General features: G+C 45.8%; 1 protein-coding gene across 2 annotated transcripts; it reads left to right on the top strand.

Moving 5' to 3' along the window:
- Positions 1 to 1656: 1656 nt before the first annotated feature.
- LOC308677203 (uncharacterized protein) lies at positions 1657 to 18675 on the top strand. 2 transcript variants are annotated; one of them, XM_081343411.1, is made up of 4 exons: positions 1657 to 1899; positions 7771 to 8846; positions 9936 to 10137; positions 17451 to 18675. In XM_081343411.1, exons 2-4 carry the CDS (start codon positions 7995 to 7997, stop codon positions 18080 to 18082), a joined length of 1686 nt encoding a protein of 561 aa, XP_081199537.1. In that variant the 5' UTR covers positions 1657 to 1899; positions 7771 to 7994; the 3' UTR covers positions 18083 to 18675. The 2 variants fall into 2 exon arrangements, with proteins under 2 accessions (XP_081199537.1, XP_081199538.1); XM_081343412.1 differs by lacking the exon at positions 1657 to 1899 and adding an exon at positions 6410 to 6525.
- Positions 18676 to 19428: the final 753 nt, after the last annotated feature.

Genomic DNA, 19428 nt, shown 5'->3' with positions numbered 1-19428 from the left:
AGGAAGGAGCATTAGGTATGTTTACCATCTTGAGTTACTTATAAAGTAATAAAGGCCGGATGAAAAAAAATCTAATAAATACATTTTTAAAAATAATGATGGTTCTAACATTTCTGACCCTTCATGCTCAGATATTGAGTTGCTAGTAAGATTACTGAATGACCATACTCTCTAGCCAACCACCAAAGCAAGAATCCAGAACTCTTGAGGTTTTTTTTCAGGATTTTTACCAGTAGCGCTATTTATTAAATTTATATCCCATTTTGCCTCGAAGAATTTAAATTGGCACCCATAGTCCTAGATCCTATTTTTCCTCAATCCTGTGAGACAGTGAGCTAAGATGGGCCCCAAATAATTCAGTGAGCTTCTGGGATCAAGGATGAGTCTGCCTTGTCTTAGCCCAATTTCTCAACCATTAACCCACATTGTGCAGAGCACATGATTGTTTGCCTATGTATGTATATAAGGCATTAACAAGGATAGTACCAGCTCAACACGCTGCATCATTCAGAAGTTTGGGCAGTCTTCCAGGGCTTTTTCTGCAGTGATCCTGTTCTATTGAAAAATTTGTCAAAAAAGTTCACCAGGCATGGGCAAAGATTCCTTGTGATCTCTGGTTAAGAAACAATTCAAGAGTTGTTGAGTTTGCTATTTGTAAATGTATTTTTTTTAAAAAAAGATTTTTTTTGGTTTTGGAAGTTTTTAAATTTATGCCAGTCACTATGAATTATGCAAATTGACTAGAAGGTAGGTAAGATACATTTTTATCTCATACTTTTTCCTTGCTAAACCCATATCTGAGTGCAGGCAAAGTTTGGTGTTCCTAATTTCAGCAACATGTGCAGAAAGGCACCATGTTATATTTTTTTTTTTCAAAGACATTGTCTCATGCTGTCTTAGATGGCAAGATTTTAGCGATAGATCATTCCTAGAGGTGTTTTTTTTGACAAGGCTTAGTCCCTCTCTTCCTTCTCAGTGAGTCTTTTCTATTGATTTTTTTAAAAAAGGAAAACCCTTAAAAATCCCACCTGACAGGGACCCAGGTCTGTAAACAAACAACCGATCCATCGAACCCAGTTCTGTTCCCGACTTGCAGTGATTTTCCCTGAAACTCATCTTGGCTTTTTCTAGGCTGATGCCACCATTTTTCCAAAATTCGTCTTCACCTCCTGCTTTCTATCGGCCCATGCCCAGAAACTCGCCTTTCCATCATCTTTCTACCTCTCAGCCTTCCCTTAAGAGATGGTCATTCCTTTCTCCGGAGGAAGAGCATTCTGCACATACTCAGAAGCCATGCACCCAAAAAAAATTTTTTTTAAAAAAAACACAAAATAAACAAAACCCAACCCCCAAGCATGCTGCTAATTCGATACCTTCCAGCCCCCCTGAGAAAGAGAAAAAAGGGACCCGGGGGGGGAGGGAGGCAAGGAAAGAACAGCGGCCAGCCGGGGGGGGGGGCGAGCTCGGCGACTCCTCCATGGAGCAATCGTGGCAAGGCAACCCTGCCCAGCCTCCCCCTCCCCCTTTGGGCGAGGGGCTGTCCCAAGCCGGCTTCCCCTTCCTTTCGGCGCTGACTGACAGGGATCGCAGCCACTGCCTGCCCTGTGGAGGGGGGACTAACCCCAGCCTCTCCGGCGCAGCCCGGGAACCAACCTGGTGGCCACCTCCAGGGCAGGGCAAGGCGAGAAGGGCTTGCGAGGCTCAGCAGGCGAAGCGAGGCGACGGGTTGGGCCGGGCCGAGCCGGCCGGGGGTATGATGGGCGCCGCGGAACTCAAGGCGGAGCCGCCGCCGCCGCCGCCGCTGCTATCGTTGCCTCTGCCGCTGCTTCTGCCGCCGCCGCCGCCGCCGCCGCCACAAGAGCCCTAAAAGAGAGCCGCGCTGGAGGCGCCCCGGCCCAGGTAGAGCATCCGGGCCCGGGGCGCGCCAAGGCAGGCGGGCGGGCGGGCGCAGGAAACAAAGGGGGAGCGGAGAAGAGTTGGAGCCGGGACTCCCGGGCTCGGGCGGGCGGCAGAGGCTGAGAGGAACCGTCGGGCTGGGAAGCTTCGCGCCGGGACCCGGCGGTTCCCCGGACTGGCGCGGGTCCGTTAGGGGGGGAGAGCCCGGGCTCCCGGCGGTTCCGCCAGGGACGGGACTCGAAACTCGGGACCAGAACTTCTGCAGTTCTTCGGGGAGGGAGGAAGGAAGGAGGGCGGCGGCGAGGAGCCCGCGGTTCTCCCCGAGAAACGGGGCTTTAGTCTTGCCGGGTCCGTTAGAAAAGAGGCGGAGAGGAAGGAAGGAAGGAAGGAAGGAGGCTGGATTGGCGCCAGGAGCGGAATACCTGGGCTCCTCCGAGGGAAGAGATGAATGGGCGCCTCTCGTGCGCCATGCAGAGGGGCTGCGGGTGGCTTCTTCTCCGAAGGCAAAAGAGGGGCTTTCTTGGAAACGCGCCTCTTCTCCTGCAAGCCCCGCTTTCTCCGGAGGAGAGAAAAAAAAGAGGAAGAGGCTCAAACTCAATCTTCTGAATGTGCCTCCTTCGGTTTCGCCAAGCAGCTAGCTGCTACACGCGAAAAGGGGGGAAACAGGAGAGATGGATGGGGGTGAATAATAATAAAATAATAATAATAATAATAATAATAATAATAATAATAATAATAATAATAATAATAATAATAATAATAATAATAATAATAATAATAGCAGCAGCAGCCGCCCAGGATCTGCCTTAAGGAAGACGAAAGTGGGATCTACTTGATTGAGACAAGGCATCTCGGTCACTTTTTTGTTTCTTTGTTTGTTTGTTTTAGTCCCATCCAGGGGCGGGATTCTGGATTTCTCCAGGACAGGAAGTGTCGGAAGAGGTAACTCAACCCCAGTGGTCTTTTATGTGTGTTAAAAATATTATTATTATTTTTTTCAGTGCTTTTTTTGTAAAAAGAAAAAAGTGCCGGAACTCACACATGTCATACAACCCGCCTTGCCTACCCTACCAAGGTTCCATCTAAAAAAAAGGTGCCGGAACTCCGTTCTGAGCGTTCTATGAGAAAAAAAGCCTTGATTTATTTTTTTAAAAAATTAACGTGATGGCCCCAGTTTGCTCAGTTCATACACAGAAGGGCTCTATCCCTGTAATCAAAAGAGCTCCATGGCTACATTCTTAAAGAGACCACACATCCCTATTAGGGGGATTTCATTTCCCAGGATCCCCAGTCAGAATGGGAGTTGTAGTTGAAACATATCATCCAGGTTAGGGAAGGTTACCATGCAAATCTTGCTTTAGGTGTGTGTGTGTGTGTGTGTGGTGGTGGTGGGGAAGATTTGTTTAACTTCAGCAGCCCAAGAACAAAAGAGTTGCAGTTCCAGGTAGACCATCCGTCCTTGAGTTTAGGATAAAATTATATGTATGAATCAGAAAAGAGTAGTTTAGCCACAGAGTTCTCTATGCCATTCTCGGCGCTCTGAATTTAGTACAACACTGCTATTTTCTCCTCTTAGTCCCATAAAGGGAGATCTTGTGTTATATCTAATGAAATAGATTGGCAGATAATTCAGAGCAGATCCAATCAGGTACTTTAAAGTTCATAATTATTGCCACTAGATGCAGGGAAGATTTTTTAAGAACACTATATTTACTGTATGGGGATTGGGCCTAAAGATGGGATAAATCCAAGATGCTCCATGTTCAATTTGAGTTGCCCAGAGAAAAAGTCTGGCATTTAGTGTGGGATTAACTTGCCAAATCTTTATGTGTGGCCAATGTATATAAATCACAGGAACAATGAAAGCCATATGCTTAAATAAATCCTTTCAGCAATGGCTCTGCTGGCTTTGGATTCTAGGAATTGTTTTAACACCTGGGCAGACATCAGATTGGGAACAGATAGCTTAAATCAGTATATTATTAGGTGCTGAAAAAAGGTAGTAAAGTTTTTCCATATTTTACTTGATCTAAAAGAATACAAGCAAGGTATGAAATAAAGATCTCCTTTCTAGTCTTCCTTACAGTATACTAGATAAGTCTATTCCTGTATGATGTGCTAAGTCACCCTGAAGCATGATTGGGGAACTAAGATCCTGATTGATGCAAAGGTAATCAAATTAACCACTCCTGCAGCAAACAATCTCACACCAGATATATAAGCCACACATGCATTTTCCTTGAGTTTTTTTAAAAATAGAATAAAAATGCCTGATGGCTTTGGAGTTGGAGGCACAGAGTGGGGGATGGCTGGATCTTCGCCCACCTCTCTCCTGAGCCCAATTAATTCCCTGCATGTTCACAGAGATTGAAAAGAAGCCGGAGAAGTAAAGATGCTGCTGTCAGAACAACTCTGCTTTGCAGTCATTCCATCAGCCTGTTTCTATGGCAGGTGGAAACAATGGTAGTTACTGGAGACTACAGATTCAGATGACATATCAGACTGTAACTGACGCACATTAACTGAAAAGGGCATGATTTTACATTTACTCAGTATCAAAAATGTACAGCCACCCATTTTGCAAAAAGCAGCTCTGCTTTATCTTAACCATCATTTTACCCTATTGAACAGTTGAGTAGCCTAACTGCAATGGCTAAATTCACGTGATATGTTTAGTGAAGTCAATTATAGATATAATGGATGCTTTTGTACATTATATCAACTTTAGCTAGTTATATTCTGGGGTTTGGATGTATAGTTTGTTATGTAAGCCCAACCCAACCCAACCAAGCTGATGGTTCAATGCATTGTATGAATCCCCAAAGGGTGTGCTATGCAAATATAGCCAGTGTGGTTTACTAAAATCTAGATTTACATGCTATTGTCCATCAAGTCCAAAATTGTGAATTTTGATTTATTGTAACCCTGTAGGGCAGTGTTTCTTAACTTTGCCCACTTGGAGATGTGTGGACTACAAGTTCTAGAATTTGAGTCTGCTAGCTGGGGAATTCTGGAAGTTGAAGTCCACACAACTTCAAGTGGCCAAAGTTGAGAAACACTGCTGTAGGGCAGACCATGATGCTACAATCTTGCCGATAAAATAAATAGATAAATAAATACCAGAAGCAATAATACAGAAAATGACTTATCAAATAATTTCCCTGCCTCTTCCAGTCCGTTCTGTGCCAGGAGTGAGCACGAGGGAGAGGGTTATATTTGTTGGTAGCTATTTTGCATCCTGTAGATGGCTGAAGAATTTCAGGTTCCAAATTTCTTAACAGCAGTAAGAAAATGATTCCTCATTCCAAGTGTAAAATTCTCAGTCCTGTTTCATTTTGGTAGATCCTTCTCTGAGACCTTTGGAAATTATTTGTATGGTTTTGTACACTTTTACTTCCTGGGGAGGGAGAAAGAGCTTCCACTTAAAAGTCAAATCAAGTTCTTAAGACTATAATCCTGATTGAATGAAAGGTAGGAAAAGCTCTTTGCTACCTAAAGAAGAATTTCCCTGCATGCTGTCTTTCATAGGATTGCTAAGGATTGAAGCAGGAACCCTGCTGTACTATTACTGGATTGCAGCCCTTCTCCAAAGAAATGAATGTTGGAAGGCTGCTTTATATCAGGTCACATTATGGGGGGGGGAGCCTCACTGGATCCTAGTGACTTTTCAAACTCTCAGGTAGAGAGACATCCTTCAGACGATCTACTTAATTTTTTAAAGGAAGATGCTGAGGATTATCTTTTTCCAGGAGGAAGAAGCTACATCACTGCTGGTCTTGGTTAGAATAACATGCTAAACTAACTTTATACAAGGCAATGTCTGAATTTTAGGAGATGCCTAATGATTTCATAAATGATCAAACCATAGTATATTCTACAGTTACATTGATCATAAGCAGGCGTTCCATGACTTGTTTCATTCTTATTAGAAATTATCAGATGTATTGATAAGGTGTATTGATAAGATTTATAACCCATTTTTCACTGATGAATTTAAGATAGCATCCATCTATTTTTTCCGTGTCAACCCTATGAGTTAGAGAGGGCTAAAAGCTCTAAATTGTGTTTCCCAACCTTAGTAACTTGAAGATGTATGGACTTCATCTCCCAGAATTCCCCAGCCACAATGTGGTTGGGTGGTATGACTGACCAGGGAATTCTTGCAGTTGATGTCCACATATTGTTAAGCTGCCAAGATTGAGAAATATTGCCCTAAATCATGCAGTAAGACTTACTCCCAAATCAGTGGGTGTTAAATTGTAGTTCCAGTAATAATCACCGTAAGTAATTCTCTTCTGAGATTCACTGCAGGATGTGATAGAAGGGATACCAGATGCAGAACTAAGCTGGGAGCCTCTGCCTTTAAAGCTGAAGAAATTTAAACAAGTTGTAGCCTGTCACATAAGTGAGATGACATTAAGCAGAGATTAGACATATTCCTGAAGGAGGAGATTATTTTTATTCCCTGTTTCTGATACTTAGCTATGAATGCTGATGTAGGAAATCTTACGTAGGAAAAAGCATCAACGATTGAAAAATGGTAGCACAAGCAGACTTAGGAAGACTACATATAATACGTAGAAGGAACAGATGAAGTTATTAGGATGACTTGGAAGACCTTTGATGCAGGTACAGTAGTCCTCAATTTATGACTGGTCGTGTAGTGATTATTTGAAATTACATGGGACACCCCCCCCTCCCAAAAAAAAAGCTAGATACAACCCAAAGAATGTGATGGACAGCCACATTCCCCTGTCACATGACTGCATTTTGATCACTCAGCAACTGGCCCACATTTATGATCATTTGCAGAGTACTTCAGTCATATAACCATGATTTACCATGTTTTTGCAGGAAACTGGCAGTTTACTTCCTTTTCAGCAGAAAACAGCCCACTACAAACAATGGGTTTTATGACCGCCGCAAAAAAAGATTGTAAAATCAGGTTGGTCACTGATGACCCATTTTACAACTGTAATGGCCAGGAACAATTATGGTCATAAGTCAAGGACTATCTGTGGTTAAAACTGCTTCTTGGCGATGCATTTATTGCAAAACAGCCCTCTCTCATTCATAGAATTTCATGGGGCATTCAGATGCCACCTTTTTGTTCTAATTTGCTTATTTTTTTCTTTCTGTATTTTCTTTTCTTTTTTCTTCACAGAAAAGCCCACAAAGGTGTGGGGGAAAATGGGAGGGCCGCACAAAACATTCAGTCCAGGGAATCAAAGTATTCCCAAAGGGGGTAGGAATGAATCGGAGGGCTGGCATCCTGAATAATAGCTCTCTATCCTATTGTGTCTTCTCAAAGGTCCCACTTAATAGTTGTGATTTCTGTATTGAAATACAATCTTCCAAAGCAGTAAATCATTTATATGCTCCTGAAAACAGAAGGGGAAATGCATTTCTTCCTTTGCGGCTGATGATTTCCTGATATCTAATTGGATATTATTGTAAGCTAAATTCCAGAAATGATGGGACTTTTTGAAGACAGAACCGAACATTCTTAAATTCCCTCCTGTGCAGCAGATATATTGTAATTCAGGGTTCCCTATTTGATGCCTTATAGACTATAATTCCCATGGTCCCCATCCATCATGGCCCACTTGAGTTGTAAACCAGGACATCTGGAGGTTGCCATTTTGTAGAAAACTAGGCCATTTTGTATTACTATCCAGGCCTTTGATTGAGGCTGCCAGGGAAAATAACCATATGTGATCATTTGACCCTCCGCATATTAGCACCAAACTGCCACTGCCTAGGTGTGAAACCAGTCTTAGTAGTAGGCAAACAATGGTTACGAAAGCAATATCTAAGAATGGGCCTGCTTCTTCTGAGCGTAATTCTTAATGGTGTTTTTCCTTTCTATATCAGGGAGGTGCCCTTTTACTTAATCATCGCATCACCGGCAATAGGATACCTTTAAAGATTGCCCATCCTTTCCGGTTGGGTATCTTATACCTATCTGGCTCCCTGGGACTGCACGTTGCCTTGAAGCTCTCTTTCACTTGGCCCAGTCTCCTCCCGCTGGGTAGTTCTACTTTTGTCTGCAGGAAGCTTGAAGGACTTAGATCTTCCTTTCTTGGGGGGAGGAAAAGATGGCTGCCACACAGGAAGTACCTCCTCCAGCACTGGGCCTCCACTTTTTGTACCCATTAGAAGAAACAATGGCGCCCAGGGTGAAAATAGAAGAGCCTGGACCTCCATGTCCTGAAGCTGGTTGGGAATGGGATGCTCCGGGGAAGACTCCTCTTGTTGTCCAGGCAGGCACCATTAGTGATCTGTTGAGGTGGGCAACTCCTCCCCAAGTGAGAAGCGACCCAATCCCACAGCTTTGGGAGGTTCAGTGCCAGGAGATGGTGCAAAGCCTGAGGACACCTGCTGATGTCATGCCAGCCCCGGTGCCTGTCCCACCCCCGGCCCCTGGCTGGAGCAACCTTCAACTACCTGAGCTTGCACCCGTGGATGACATTGAAGCCTACCTGTCATCCTTTGAGCGCGCGGCCGAATCGTGCCAGTGGCCAAGAGGAGAGTGGATGAGCCGCCTTATGCCAGCTCTCGGAAAAGCCCAGCCACCCCATAATGGCTTGGATGCCAGAGGTGGCAGGAATGAGCATAGGAAGTCCAAATCTTCTGGCCTGCGAGGGGAGGCAGGTGCCAATGTGGAAATGCAGCGGCAGCGTTTCCGGCAGTTCCGTTACCAGGACTCTGAAGGCCCCCGGGAGGCTTGTCGGAGGCTCCGGGAGCTTTGCCGGCGTTGGCTGAAGCCTGAGAGCCGCACCAAGGAGCAGATTCTGGAACTGCTGATCCTGGAGCAGTTCCTGACCATCTTGCCCCAAGAGATCCAGAGCTGGGTGTGGGAGCGAGGCCCTGAGACGTGCGCCCAAGCGGTAGCCTTGGTGGAAGGATACCAGATGGGACGGCGAGAGGCAGGGATGTGGGAGCAGCAGGTAAGGGAATTTTTAATCCTCTTGATTTCTAGGAGATACGTTGTGATGAAAACTTAACATCCTTAGCACGCCAACATGTTTTTCTCATTCCGCCTCCCCCCCTTCACCCACCCACAAGGCAAAGGAGAATTGTATCAGTGTTTTAATGATTGCATCAGTGTTTCATGGATATAAAAAAAGCCAAGGCTTTGCCCAAATGCAACTTGCAATGTAGATGATGCAAAATTGGCAGGAAAAAGCTCAGTCGTGGATAGAGGAAAGATAATACATGGGTAAAAAGTTCTTGTGAGTTGGCACAGGATTTCAACAGAATTATCTTTTTCTTAACGTGTTGGATTTGTTTATGGATTATTTTTTAAATAGGCTTTAAACCTTTTCCTGTTTTATATACAAAGAGGGCGGAAAAGACTGGGTCATGTGACAGGTTTTCTCATTAGGAAATGAACCTGCATTTAGCCAACCACCTTTCTTCCTGATTTATTCAGGTTGGAAATGGCTGATCATCAATTGTTAAGGGCCTCCTCGTATGCAAGCTTGCAGGGGGATTCTGGTGAAACAAGCCGAAAGCAGCATCTCCAAATGCCTTGGACGGCAGCACTTACAGTCTCTTGTTATTTATTTTATTTTATTTTATTTTATTTTTATTTTATTTTAATTTCATTTATATCCCGCCCTTCTCCGAAGATGCAGGGCGGGTTACAAGCTTAGCAGTAGCCTTCATTCTATGTATATGCCTGCTTATTAGGGCTTTCACACACACCCCAAGCGGCATTATTACAAAGTCAGCTTAATTAGCCATGTTGGTTATTAGCCATGTTGGTTAAAAACTGATGAGTGCTGAAATTCAAAACCTTCAGAAGACTCCAGGCTTTTGGTTACTCCAATGAATAGGGTACTAGATAAGATGGACTTGTTATCAGATAGATCTGTATCCTTTTGAAAAGTTTTTGGAATGGGAGTTGCAAAACAACCACCATGGACGCTTAAATGGCTAATCAATTCTCCTTTAGATTTAAGGCTTAAAACAAATAAGTGGAATGGGTAGATTTCCCTCATTTCTTAGTGACCCACTTTTGTCCTTGTTGCTAGGTTACAGTGCGGGTCAAGGTTGAACAGGTAAGCCCACAGGAAATGATTTTACCTGGAGCAGCGTGGGATCCCTCAGCCTCACTGCTGCCCCATCCCGAGTGCCTTTCCTCATCCGATATAACGCTAAACCAGCCTATCCCAGGCCCTGCTCTCAAGATGCCCTGCATCCCAAAACAGGAACCACAAGGCCTTCAGGAAACAGGTAAGAAGGAAGAGAAAAGCAGGATGTTCTGGGAATTTTTCCTGCTAAAGGGAATCAGTTGCTACAGGAAAAATAAATCAGTGATAAAGTCTTTAGGGAAGTTTTGTCTGTAACAGATGAGGAATTGTACCATTCCCATTATCTCCAGCCAGTGGAGCTAGAACAATAATTTGTAGTTCAGCAATATCTGAAAAGATAGTTGAGATAAGAAATTCAGTTTTTTTAAAAATAAATCTATGGAATGATTGGCTATGAGAGGAGATGAATATTCATTTAAGAATTCTAACGCTTTGCTTCCATTTAGTGGGCATCCAGATGTTTGCAGTAAAGATTTGGTTGCTCTGTGCAAACCATGTTATTTAACAGTAACTATGAAAAAAAAACTTCTGCCAACCTAGCAGTTCAAAAGCACGTAAAAATGCAAGTAGAAAAATAGGGACCACTACGGTGGGAAGGTAACAGCGTTCCGTGCACCTTTGGCGTCTAGTCATGCTGGCCACATGACCACGGAGACGTCCTCGGACAAGCGCTGGCTCTTCGGCTTTGAAACGGAGATGAGCACCGGCCCCTAGAGTCGGAAACGACTAGCACGCATGTGCGGGGGAACCTTTACCTTTACCTATGATAAAAAAAAAATATTTGAGTTTCTCCAGTTCCCAGAAATTCCTCTCACATTTTTAGCGGACAGCAGTTTGATGTAGGCGGAAGAGAGAATATAATCTAACTTATCTATCTCTTATCTATCTGAGGACTTTTACTTCATTCATTAGAGCAGCTAAACAAGATATACCCTACCAAGATGTTTGAACAGAATAAGAGCTGAAGATGGAAAAAGAAAATAAATGTTAAAATTCAATTTCTTCCAGTATTTATTTTTTTGTTTTTTTATTTTATTAGATTTATATACCGCCCTTTCCCGAAGGACTCAGGGCGGTTTACAGGGCATTTTAAAATCACACCAATACAAAATACAAAAGTTAAAAGACAATTAAAAAGATTAAATTATCCCTGAAAATAGAACCCCAGTTAAAATTCTCAGCCTGGGCCAGAGAGCTCAAAGAGCCAAGTCTTCAGGTCCCGGCGGAATGAACGCAGGTCAGGGGCAGTCCTGAGCTCCATGGGCAGCTGGTTCCACTGGGTGCACTGGACGAAGGGAACTTGATGCTGGCAGCAGGTGTTCCCTCAAATATCCCAGACCCAAGCCATTTAGGGCTTACCTTGAATCTCACCCGGAGGGCAACCGGAAGCCAATGCAGCTCACGGAGTAGAGGTGTTACATGGGAGTATTGGGAAACCCCCATCACAACTCGCGTGGCCGCATTCTGCACCAGTTGAAGCCTCTGAGTGGTCCTCAAAGGCAGCCCCATGTAGAGAGCGTTGCAGTAGTCTAAACGGGAGGTCACGAGCGCATGAGTGACTGTGCGTAGGGCATCTCGGTCCAGGTAGGGTCGCAACTGGCGCACCAGGCGAACCTGGGCAAAAGCCCCCCGGGTCACAGCTCCTATATGATCTTCAAAATTGAGCTGTGAGTCCAGGAGGACGCCCAAGTTGTGAGCCCTATCAACGGGGGGTAACACCTCACCCCCCATCGTTAAAGGTGGAATAGTTTGGTTAGCCCGAGATGCCGATACGCAAAGCCACTCAGTCTTGGCAGGATAGAGACGAAGCCGGTTTCTCCCCATCCAGACCTGGACCGCCTTCAGGCAACGGGACATCACGGCGAGGGCATCGCTGGGTTGGTTCGGGGTGGAGAAAAAAAGTTGGGTATCATCAGTGTACTGATGATACCCCACCCCGAAACCAAGAATGACCTCGCCCAGCAGCTTCATATAGATGTTGAACAGGAGGGGCGAGAGGACCGACCCCTGAGGGACTCCACAAACGAGAGGCCTCGGGGTGGATCTCTGCCCTCCCGTCAACACCGACTGTAAGCAGCCCAGGAGATAGGAGGAGAACCACCGTAAAACGGTGCCTCCCACTCCCAGCCCCCTGAGACGCCGCAGTGGGATACCATGGTCGATGGTATCGAAAGCTGCTGAGAGATCTAATAGGACTAGGACAGAGGAGCAACCCCTGTCCCGAGCCCGCCAGAGATCATTCACCAGCGCGATCAATGCCGTCTCCGTGCTGTGCCCGGGCCTGAAACCCGATTGGTACGAGTCCAGATAATCAGTTTCCTCCAGGAACAGAGGAAGCTGATGTGCCACCGCGCTCTCAACAACCTTCGCCAGAAAGCGAAGGTTGGAGACTGGACGATAGTTATTTAAAACAGCCGGGTCCAGGGCAGGCTTTTTGAGGAGGGGGTCTCACCACCGCCTCCTTCAAGGTGGCGGGGAAGATACCCTCCTTCAAAGAAGCAGTTATTACTGCCTGGAACCAGCCTCGTGTCCCCTCCCGAGCCACATAAACCAGCCAGGAAGGGCACGGATCCAACAAACAAGTGGTGGAGCTCAGCCTCCCCATGATCCTGTCCACATCATCAGGGGAAACAGGATCGAACTCAGTCCAGATAACATGCTCAAGACCGTCCGATTCCTCCACGTCAGACTCCACCCAGTCAGAGTCCAAACCGGCCAGGATCTGAGCGTTTTTGTCCGTCAGATGATGACTAAACTCCTCAGCCCGTCCCTGCAAGGGATCCTCCCTCACCTCCTGGTTAAGAAGGGAGCGAGTCACCCTAAACAAGGCGGCCGGGCGATTATCTGCGGACGCGATGAGGGCGGCGAAGTAGTTAGCCCTCGCCGTCCTCATCGCAGCAAGATAAGACCTTATAAAGGTTCTTAACTGCAATCGGTCAGATTTGGAACAGCTGGACCTCCAACCGCTCTCTAGACCCCGTCTCCGACGTTTCATCTCCCGGAGCTCCACAGAAAACCATGGAGCCCAACGGGATCTGCGCCGGGGTCAGAGGTCACAAGGGTACAACACAGTTGAGTGCCTCAGTGGCTGCCCTTTCCCAGGCATCCACCAAGAAATCAGCTGGGCTGTGAGTGAGGGCGATAGGTATAGACCCAAGCGCCATCTGGAACCGTTCAGGGTCCATTAGGCGCCTGGGGCGGAACCATCTAGTTGGTTCCGCCGCCCAGCAGCGGGGGGTGGCATAACGGAAGACCAGCCGCAGGAGATGATGGTCGGACCATGACAGGGGAGTAACAACCGGTAAACCCCCTCCCAAATCATCCAACCACTGTCCAGACAGGAACACCAGGTCGAGAGTGTGACCCCCCACATGAGTCGGGCCTTGAATTACCTGAGTCAGGTCCATGGCCGTCATGGAGGCCATGAACTCCCGGGCTAGCTCCGATGACCCTCCCAGGGAAGGCAGGTTGAAGTCACCCAGCACTATGAGCCTGGGGAACTCCACCGCCAACCCTGAGAGGGTGTCGAGCAGCTCGGGCAGAGCTGTTGCCACACAGCTGGGCGCCAGGTATGTAAGCAACAAGCTCATCTGAACCCGAGAACCACATCTCAGGAGGAGGGACTCACTCCCACCAATCTGGACAATGGTGGTCTCCCGCGGACATAAAGTCTCCCTGATAACCACCGCCGCCCCACCGCCCCTACCCTGAGCCCGTGGCTGGTGTAGCACACGGAAACCTGGGGGGCATAACTCAATCAGAGGGACCCCTCCCTTTGAGCCCAACCAGGTTTCTGTAATGCATGCCAGATCCGCGCGTTCCTCCTCGATCAAGTCTCGAACGAGGGGAGCCTTATTAACAACGGACCTGGCATTAAGGTAAACCAGCCTGAGCTCATGGGCCTGATCACCCTCACCCACGGGCAAAAGGGTGCTAATTGGAGGGTTGGAGCGCGTCACCGCTCGCAAGCAGCGGGGGCGTGATCCCGGATGTCGATACGGCCCTCCGTGCACACATCTGCTGCCATTCCCTATCGTCGTGCTACAGTAATGTAGCACCTTTTCTTTTTGTCCCTTTGAGTCAGTCATGACTTCTGGCAAATGTCTAGATGGGTCCCTACAGTTTTCTTGTCAAGATTTTTTTAGAAGCGGTTTGCCATTGCCTGCTTTCTAGGCTAAGAGAGAAAGACGGGCCCAGACAGCCTAAGGCAGGACTAGAACTTGCAGTCTCCAGTTTCTAGCCCAGTGCCTTCAATTGCTATACCACTACAAAAATTAAATGATTTTGTATCTAAATCCTATCTCATTGGATCTCATTTGTGTGTATAGCATTTGAGAGTTCAGTGAGAAAAAAAGGCATCTTACAGTTGAAGTCTCTCTTCCTCCGTCTGATGCATTTCAGATGAGTTGAACTTTCTTTTTCCAAATAAATGGAGAATATATATTGATTACGCTTTTCACAGGAGCTCCATGGACTGAGCACAGACGATAAGAGATTTGAAATAGAACTTAGAACAGTAATATATTGTTCAGCTTAACTAAAGCGATTGTAGGATTAATCAGGGGTGTCAAACTCAGTTTCATTGAGGGCCGCATCAGCATTGCAGTTGGCCTCACGGGGCCGGGTGGGTGTGGCCTGGGTGGGCGTGGCCTAGAGTGTGTATGGCCTACTGGGTGGGCATGGCCAGCTCTACATAGTTCGCATCAAGGGTGCCTATGGGGGCCTGGGCAGGAGTGGGACAGATCTGAGGGTCTCTGGGCCAGGGCCAAGGCAGTGGGGGCCGTTCCCTCACCGTTTCCAGGATGGCTTCGCGGGCCACATGAAACCACTTCGCGGGCCGGATCTGGCCCCCGGGCCTTGTGTTTGACATATCTGGATTAGATAGATCAGGGGTCAGCAACCTGAAACAGTGAAAGAGCCACTCAGAACTGGTTCCCTCACAAAAGGAAAAACTGGGAGCTGCAAAAAAATGTGTGCGCATGCGCGTACGTGTGCGCATGCGCGTACATGTGCGCATGCACAGAACAGGGTTTGACTGAAGAGTGGAGCCAAGGCGAGATATGCACCTACCCTGCATATTTGAATTGATTGGTTGAACATTTTTAGTCCCACTTTTTTTTTTTTTTGACTGCACATGGCAGAGGACTAGGAGCCGCAGGAGACGGCTGAAAGAGCCGCATGCGGCTCCGGAGCCGTGGGTTGCAGACCTGTAAGATAGATGAAGGACGTTCCATTAATGCAGCCTGATCTGACTGCTTCCAGATATCATGGGTTAAACTCCAGTGATTCCCATTTCCAGAACTTTTAATTTGGCCCAACTCTTGCTCCTGCAATTATCTGCCTCAGCCCTTTTTTTTTTTTAATCTGAACTAGGGACAGTAGAGAAATGTTCATTAACAGTCTCAAAGGTGCTTTTTCAAAAGGCAACTGGACTATTTTTTTTCCTTGAGGAGGAAGAAGAAGAAGACATTTTGCTTCTCATACAAGAAGCTTAATCGATTCTGGCAAAATGGTGGGGGCAAAAGTCCAGACTGTGAATCTTCTGGATACAGAGGACACATTGGTTTGAAAGAGGGGTAAAAAGAGGCTATTTATGTTAACATTGAGCAGCTTTCTCTCAACAAAGGGGAGGAATATGACACCACCTATCTTCTGTCTGCAACACAGTCCTTTCAGCAGTTCCCAAAAGATTACACCCCCATTTGCCCTCTGATACAGGTGACCCCGAGAGCACAGATAAACCCCCAGGTGGCCTCAAAAGCTCTCAGAGAGAGTGCTAATGACCAGAGGACTGCAAAGAAATATAATCCTTCCACCACCATCCCATCCTGTCAGATCTAATCCTTCCATCGCCCCCACCATCCTGCCAGAACCAATGAAGCTTCTTGGATGAGAAGCAAAATGTCTTCGAGGAAAAACAAAGTCTGGTTGTCTTTTCAAAAAGCACCTTTGAGACAACTATGGTCTGGATGATTGAGAATCTCCACAGATGTTCATTAACAGTGTAATGTAAATTTATCTGATTCCAATTCCTGAATCTATAGGCAAAGTGGAATGCAGTTGTTTCACCTAAATCTGCTCTTTGGAATCAAAGCTTACTAATTACAATGGGCATGGAATAGAACAAGTTTAAAATCTGAGAAATGAAGAACTGAGCAAAATTAATCATAAATGAGTCAGCTCTTCTTTTCATTCTATCAAACTTCAACTATTTCTGCCTATCGTTAGCTGCTCATGGTTCCTCTTTTTGTGTATTTATCCTCTACTCTTGCTTTTCCAAACCCAACAATAATTGCTCTTGTATGGCAATAGCACTTAGACTCATATACTGCTTCACAGTGCTTTATAGCCTTTATAGCCTTCTCTAAGCGGTTTACAGAGTCAGCATATTGCCCCCAACAATCATTTTACCAACCTCAGAAGGATGGAAGGCTGAGTCAACCTTGAGCTGGTGAGAATTGAACTGTCAAACTGCAGACAGCCGGCAGTCAGCAGAAGTAGCCTGCAGTACTGCATTCTAACCACTGTGCCACCATGGCTTCATCCTATGCCAACTTATTTTTGATCAGCTATTAGTCTGACAGACAACCAAAACTATGCCTATGTATACAGACATTACCAGATGGAACATACAGAAATTAAATTGACTGTATATTTTTATATAAAGAGATGGAAGAGCTCAGTTAGAAGAACAAAGATGGGACCAGGAGCTAATCACAGAACAAATTCAGTTCAACCTAACGTGGAAAAACAAAGTTAGTCAGTTTACCAAGTAAGATCTTAAACATAAGCCTATCATTTTCAAAGACAATATTTGGCGCTTTGAAGTCCCGAATCTCAGTGATAGGAAACCAGAGATATTACAGAATTAAATAAGTTGTTATGGATGAATGTCAAAAGTGGCCACCAAAGAGAGGAAATGGCTGAGGAAGAAAAAGTAACTGGGACACTGGGAGGCAGTGATCATGCTGTCCTGGAATTTCAGATAATGTATTGATGAGAAACTTCAGCCATACCTCAATATTAGACTTCATGAGAGAAGACTTTGTTAGACTGAGAAGGATAGTAGGCAACATCCAATGGTTTGATATTGTAAAGGAGAAAAATGTCCAAGATCTTTGATAAAGTCAGGCTTTTCTGGAAGGCCTTATACAGCTGAGTGCCGAGCTATGGATTGAATCCATAGCTCGGTTCTCGGCTGCAGTGGCCTTCTGGAAAGGCCTGGCTGCAGAAGACACAGCAGAAGAAGTAGGCCAGCAAGGAGAGACCTGGCTGCAAAGTAAGTGGGTGTGGGGCACGTGGGGCAGCTCCACACCCACACACCCCATCCTAGCTTGCTTTTTAGGCGTGTGCCTTGCCCCCAAACTAGGGCTTACTTTCAGGGAAACGCAGTAACTGCATGTTGTTAGACTCATCTGCCCATTATAAAAGAGTTTTCTTTTTCTTTCTTGACAGGCTCTCTACTGGCCAATGGTATCCGAGAGAACCACTCTTTGCCTGGAGGCATGATGGAAATGGGATTGCTCCCTGGGAATTCCCGTGAGAAAATGTTGGGTGAGAATTGTGGTGAACGGATGAGTCAACAATGTGATGTGAGATGTGGAGACACCAGAGAGAATCCAGTTGCACATCTCAACTCTCTTGGAGGCTCTCACCCAGCAGGAAAGTCCCTTCACCAGTGTTCAGAATGCGGGAAAACATTTAGCCGTAACTCACATCTGCTCACTCACCTAAGGATCCATACTGGGGAGAAGCCCCACCAGTGCCCTCAGTGTGGCAAACGTTTTGGTCATACTTCCCAGCTGACTCGTCATCAGAGAACCCATGCCTCAGAGAGACCTTTCCGATGTGCTCAGTGCAGCCGAAGTTTTTACCAGAGCTCAGAGCTGACCAGGCATCGAGTGTCCCATGCCAGAGACCGTCCATACGGGTGCAGCCAATGTGGGAAGAAGTTTCGCTGGAGTTCTGATCTCATCCGACACCAGATCACCCACACAGGAGAGAGACCGTACAAGTGTCCTGACTGCGGGAAGAAGTTTGGTCAGAATTCGCACCTGGTTCGACATCGGAGAACCCACACTACTTAGCCAAGATCTTCCCAGAAGGAAAGAAAATGTGTTTCCCAGCATTGAAAGCTCACTAAGGGCCAAAGCATGGAACCAGACCACCATTTAGCTTAGTGTCATAACGAGCCAGATGACCGATGAACTTTCGGTTCAGTATCTGCAGAGATTTACCTGTTGATATGGCTTAATTAGAAAAAAATCCAGTCTACCTGCAGTGGGATAGGCAAGGTGGCAGTTCCACAATACCAATTTGTGTTCTACCTAGAGAGTCACAGTAGAACGGAACTGATTACTTTAAAAAAGGTGCTGAGCCTTACTAGAGCTGACTTCCTGGACAATACTAAACCACTAATATTGTGGTGGCCCCAGTTGGATGTCTTTTTTTCTTTTCTCTATCTCCTTTTCCTTCCTCCCTCATTCTCTTTTAAATAGAAAAGATAATAGATCTTCTAGTCATCTAGACAGATTTATTGTTACATAACACAACTTGTATTCCTTGCCCTGAGGCCATTTCTTTGTCGTGAAGCAAAAGCAATGTATTTTTTAGAGAAAACGACCAGTCTGTATTGGCAGAGGGTTGAAATCTTTTTAAAATGATGGACATCTCCTCTTGGGGAAGCTGCTGTGGAGTATTTTGCCTTTTTTTTTTGAAATTACAACTTTGATAAATGGGAAAATTGTCAACCTAAATTTGTAGTGACATGGAGTGTGTATAACAGGGCTGGGTATGATTTCAGGGGGTTGGCCTGCAGCTTAGGTGAACTTTTATTATGGCTGACTCTTAAGGGCTGGCCATGACTATACAAAGGGATTGATGCAGGCCTCCCATCTGGGACTCTTCATTGCCAGTAATCCGGTCGATCTATTGCACACAGCCTCTTTCTTCTTTGTGAGGGGCAACCCTGGCGAAACACTCTTTCCTCATATTCGGCAAAGAATATCTCAAAAGTATATTCTTGGGTACTTCAAGAGGAGACCGCTGCTAAGACTTTAATGCTGTTCACGTTGGGTCATGGGAAGTGGTGGTACAAGAAGTTAGAGAGTCCTTTGCTGGAGGGAATCGGTAGATGACACCTAATGCAGTTCTACCCTTTTTATTGACATAATCCTGACCAAGGATCTCTTGTAATTAATTATGGTAGCCACGTTGACCTAATACATTTATCAGGACAATGAACGCTCAAGCTATAGCACACTTAATGTTCTTTGCTCTTTGGGAGTGGCTTACGTGTTGTGTGGATCCGACTCATTTGATTAGTCTTAAGTTTATTTATTTATTTATTTTATTACATTTATATACCGCCCTTTCCCGAAGGACTCAGGGCGGTTTACAGGGTGATTAAAAGCAAAAATACGAAAGTTAAAAA

The sequence above is a fragment of the Vipera berus genome (genome assembly GCF_964194415.1).
Source record: "Vipera berus genome assembly, chromosome: Z".
Taxonomy (NCBI): domain Eukaryota; kingdom Metazoa; phylum Chordata; class Lepidosauria; order Squamata; family Viperidae; genus Vipera; species Vipera berus.
This window is presented reverse-complemented; position numbering and strand designations above follow the sequence as displayed.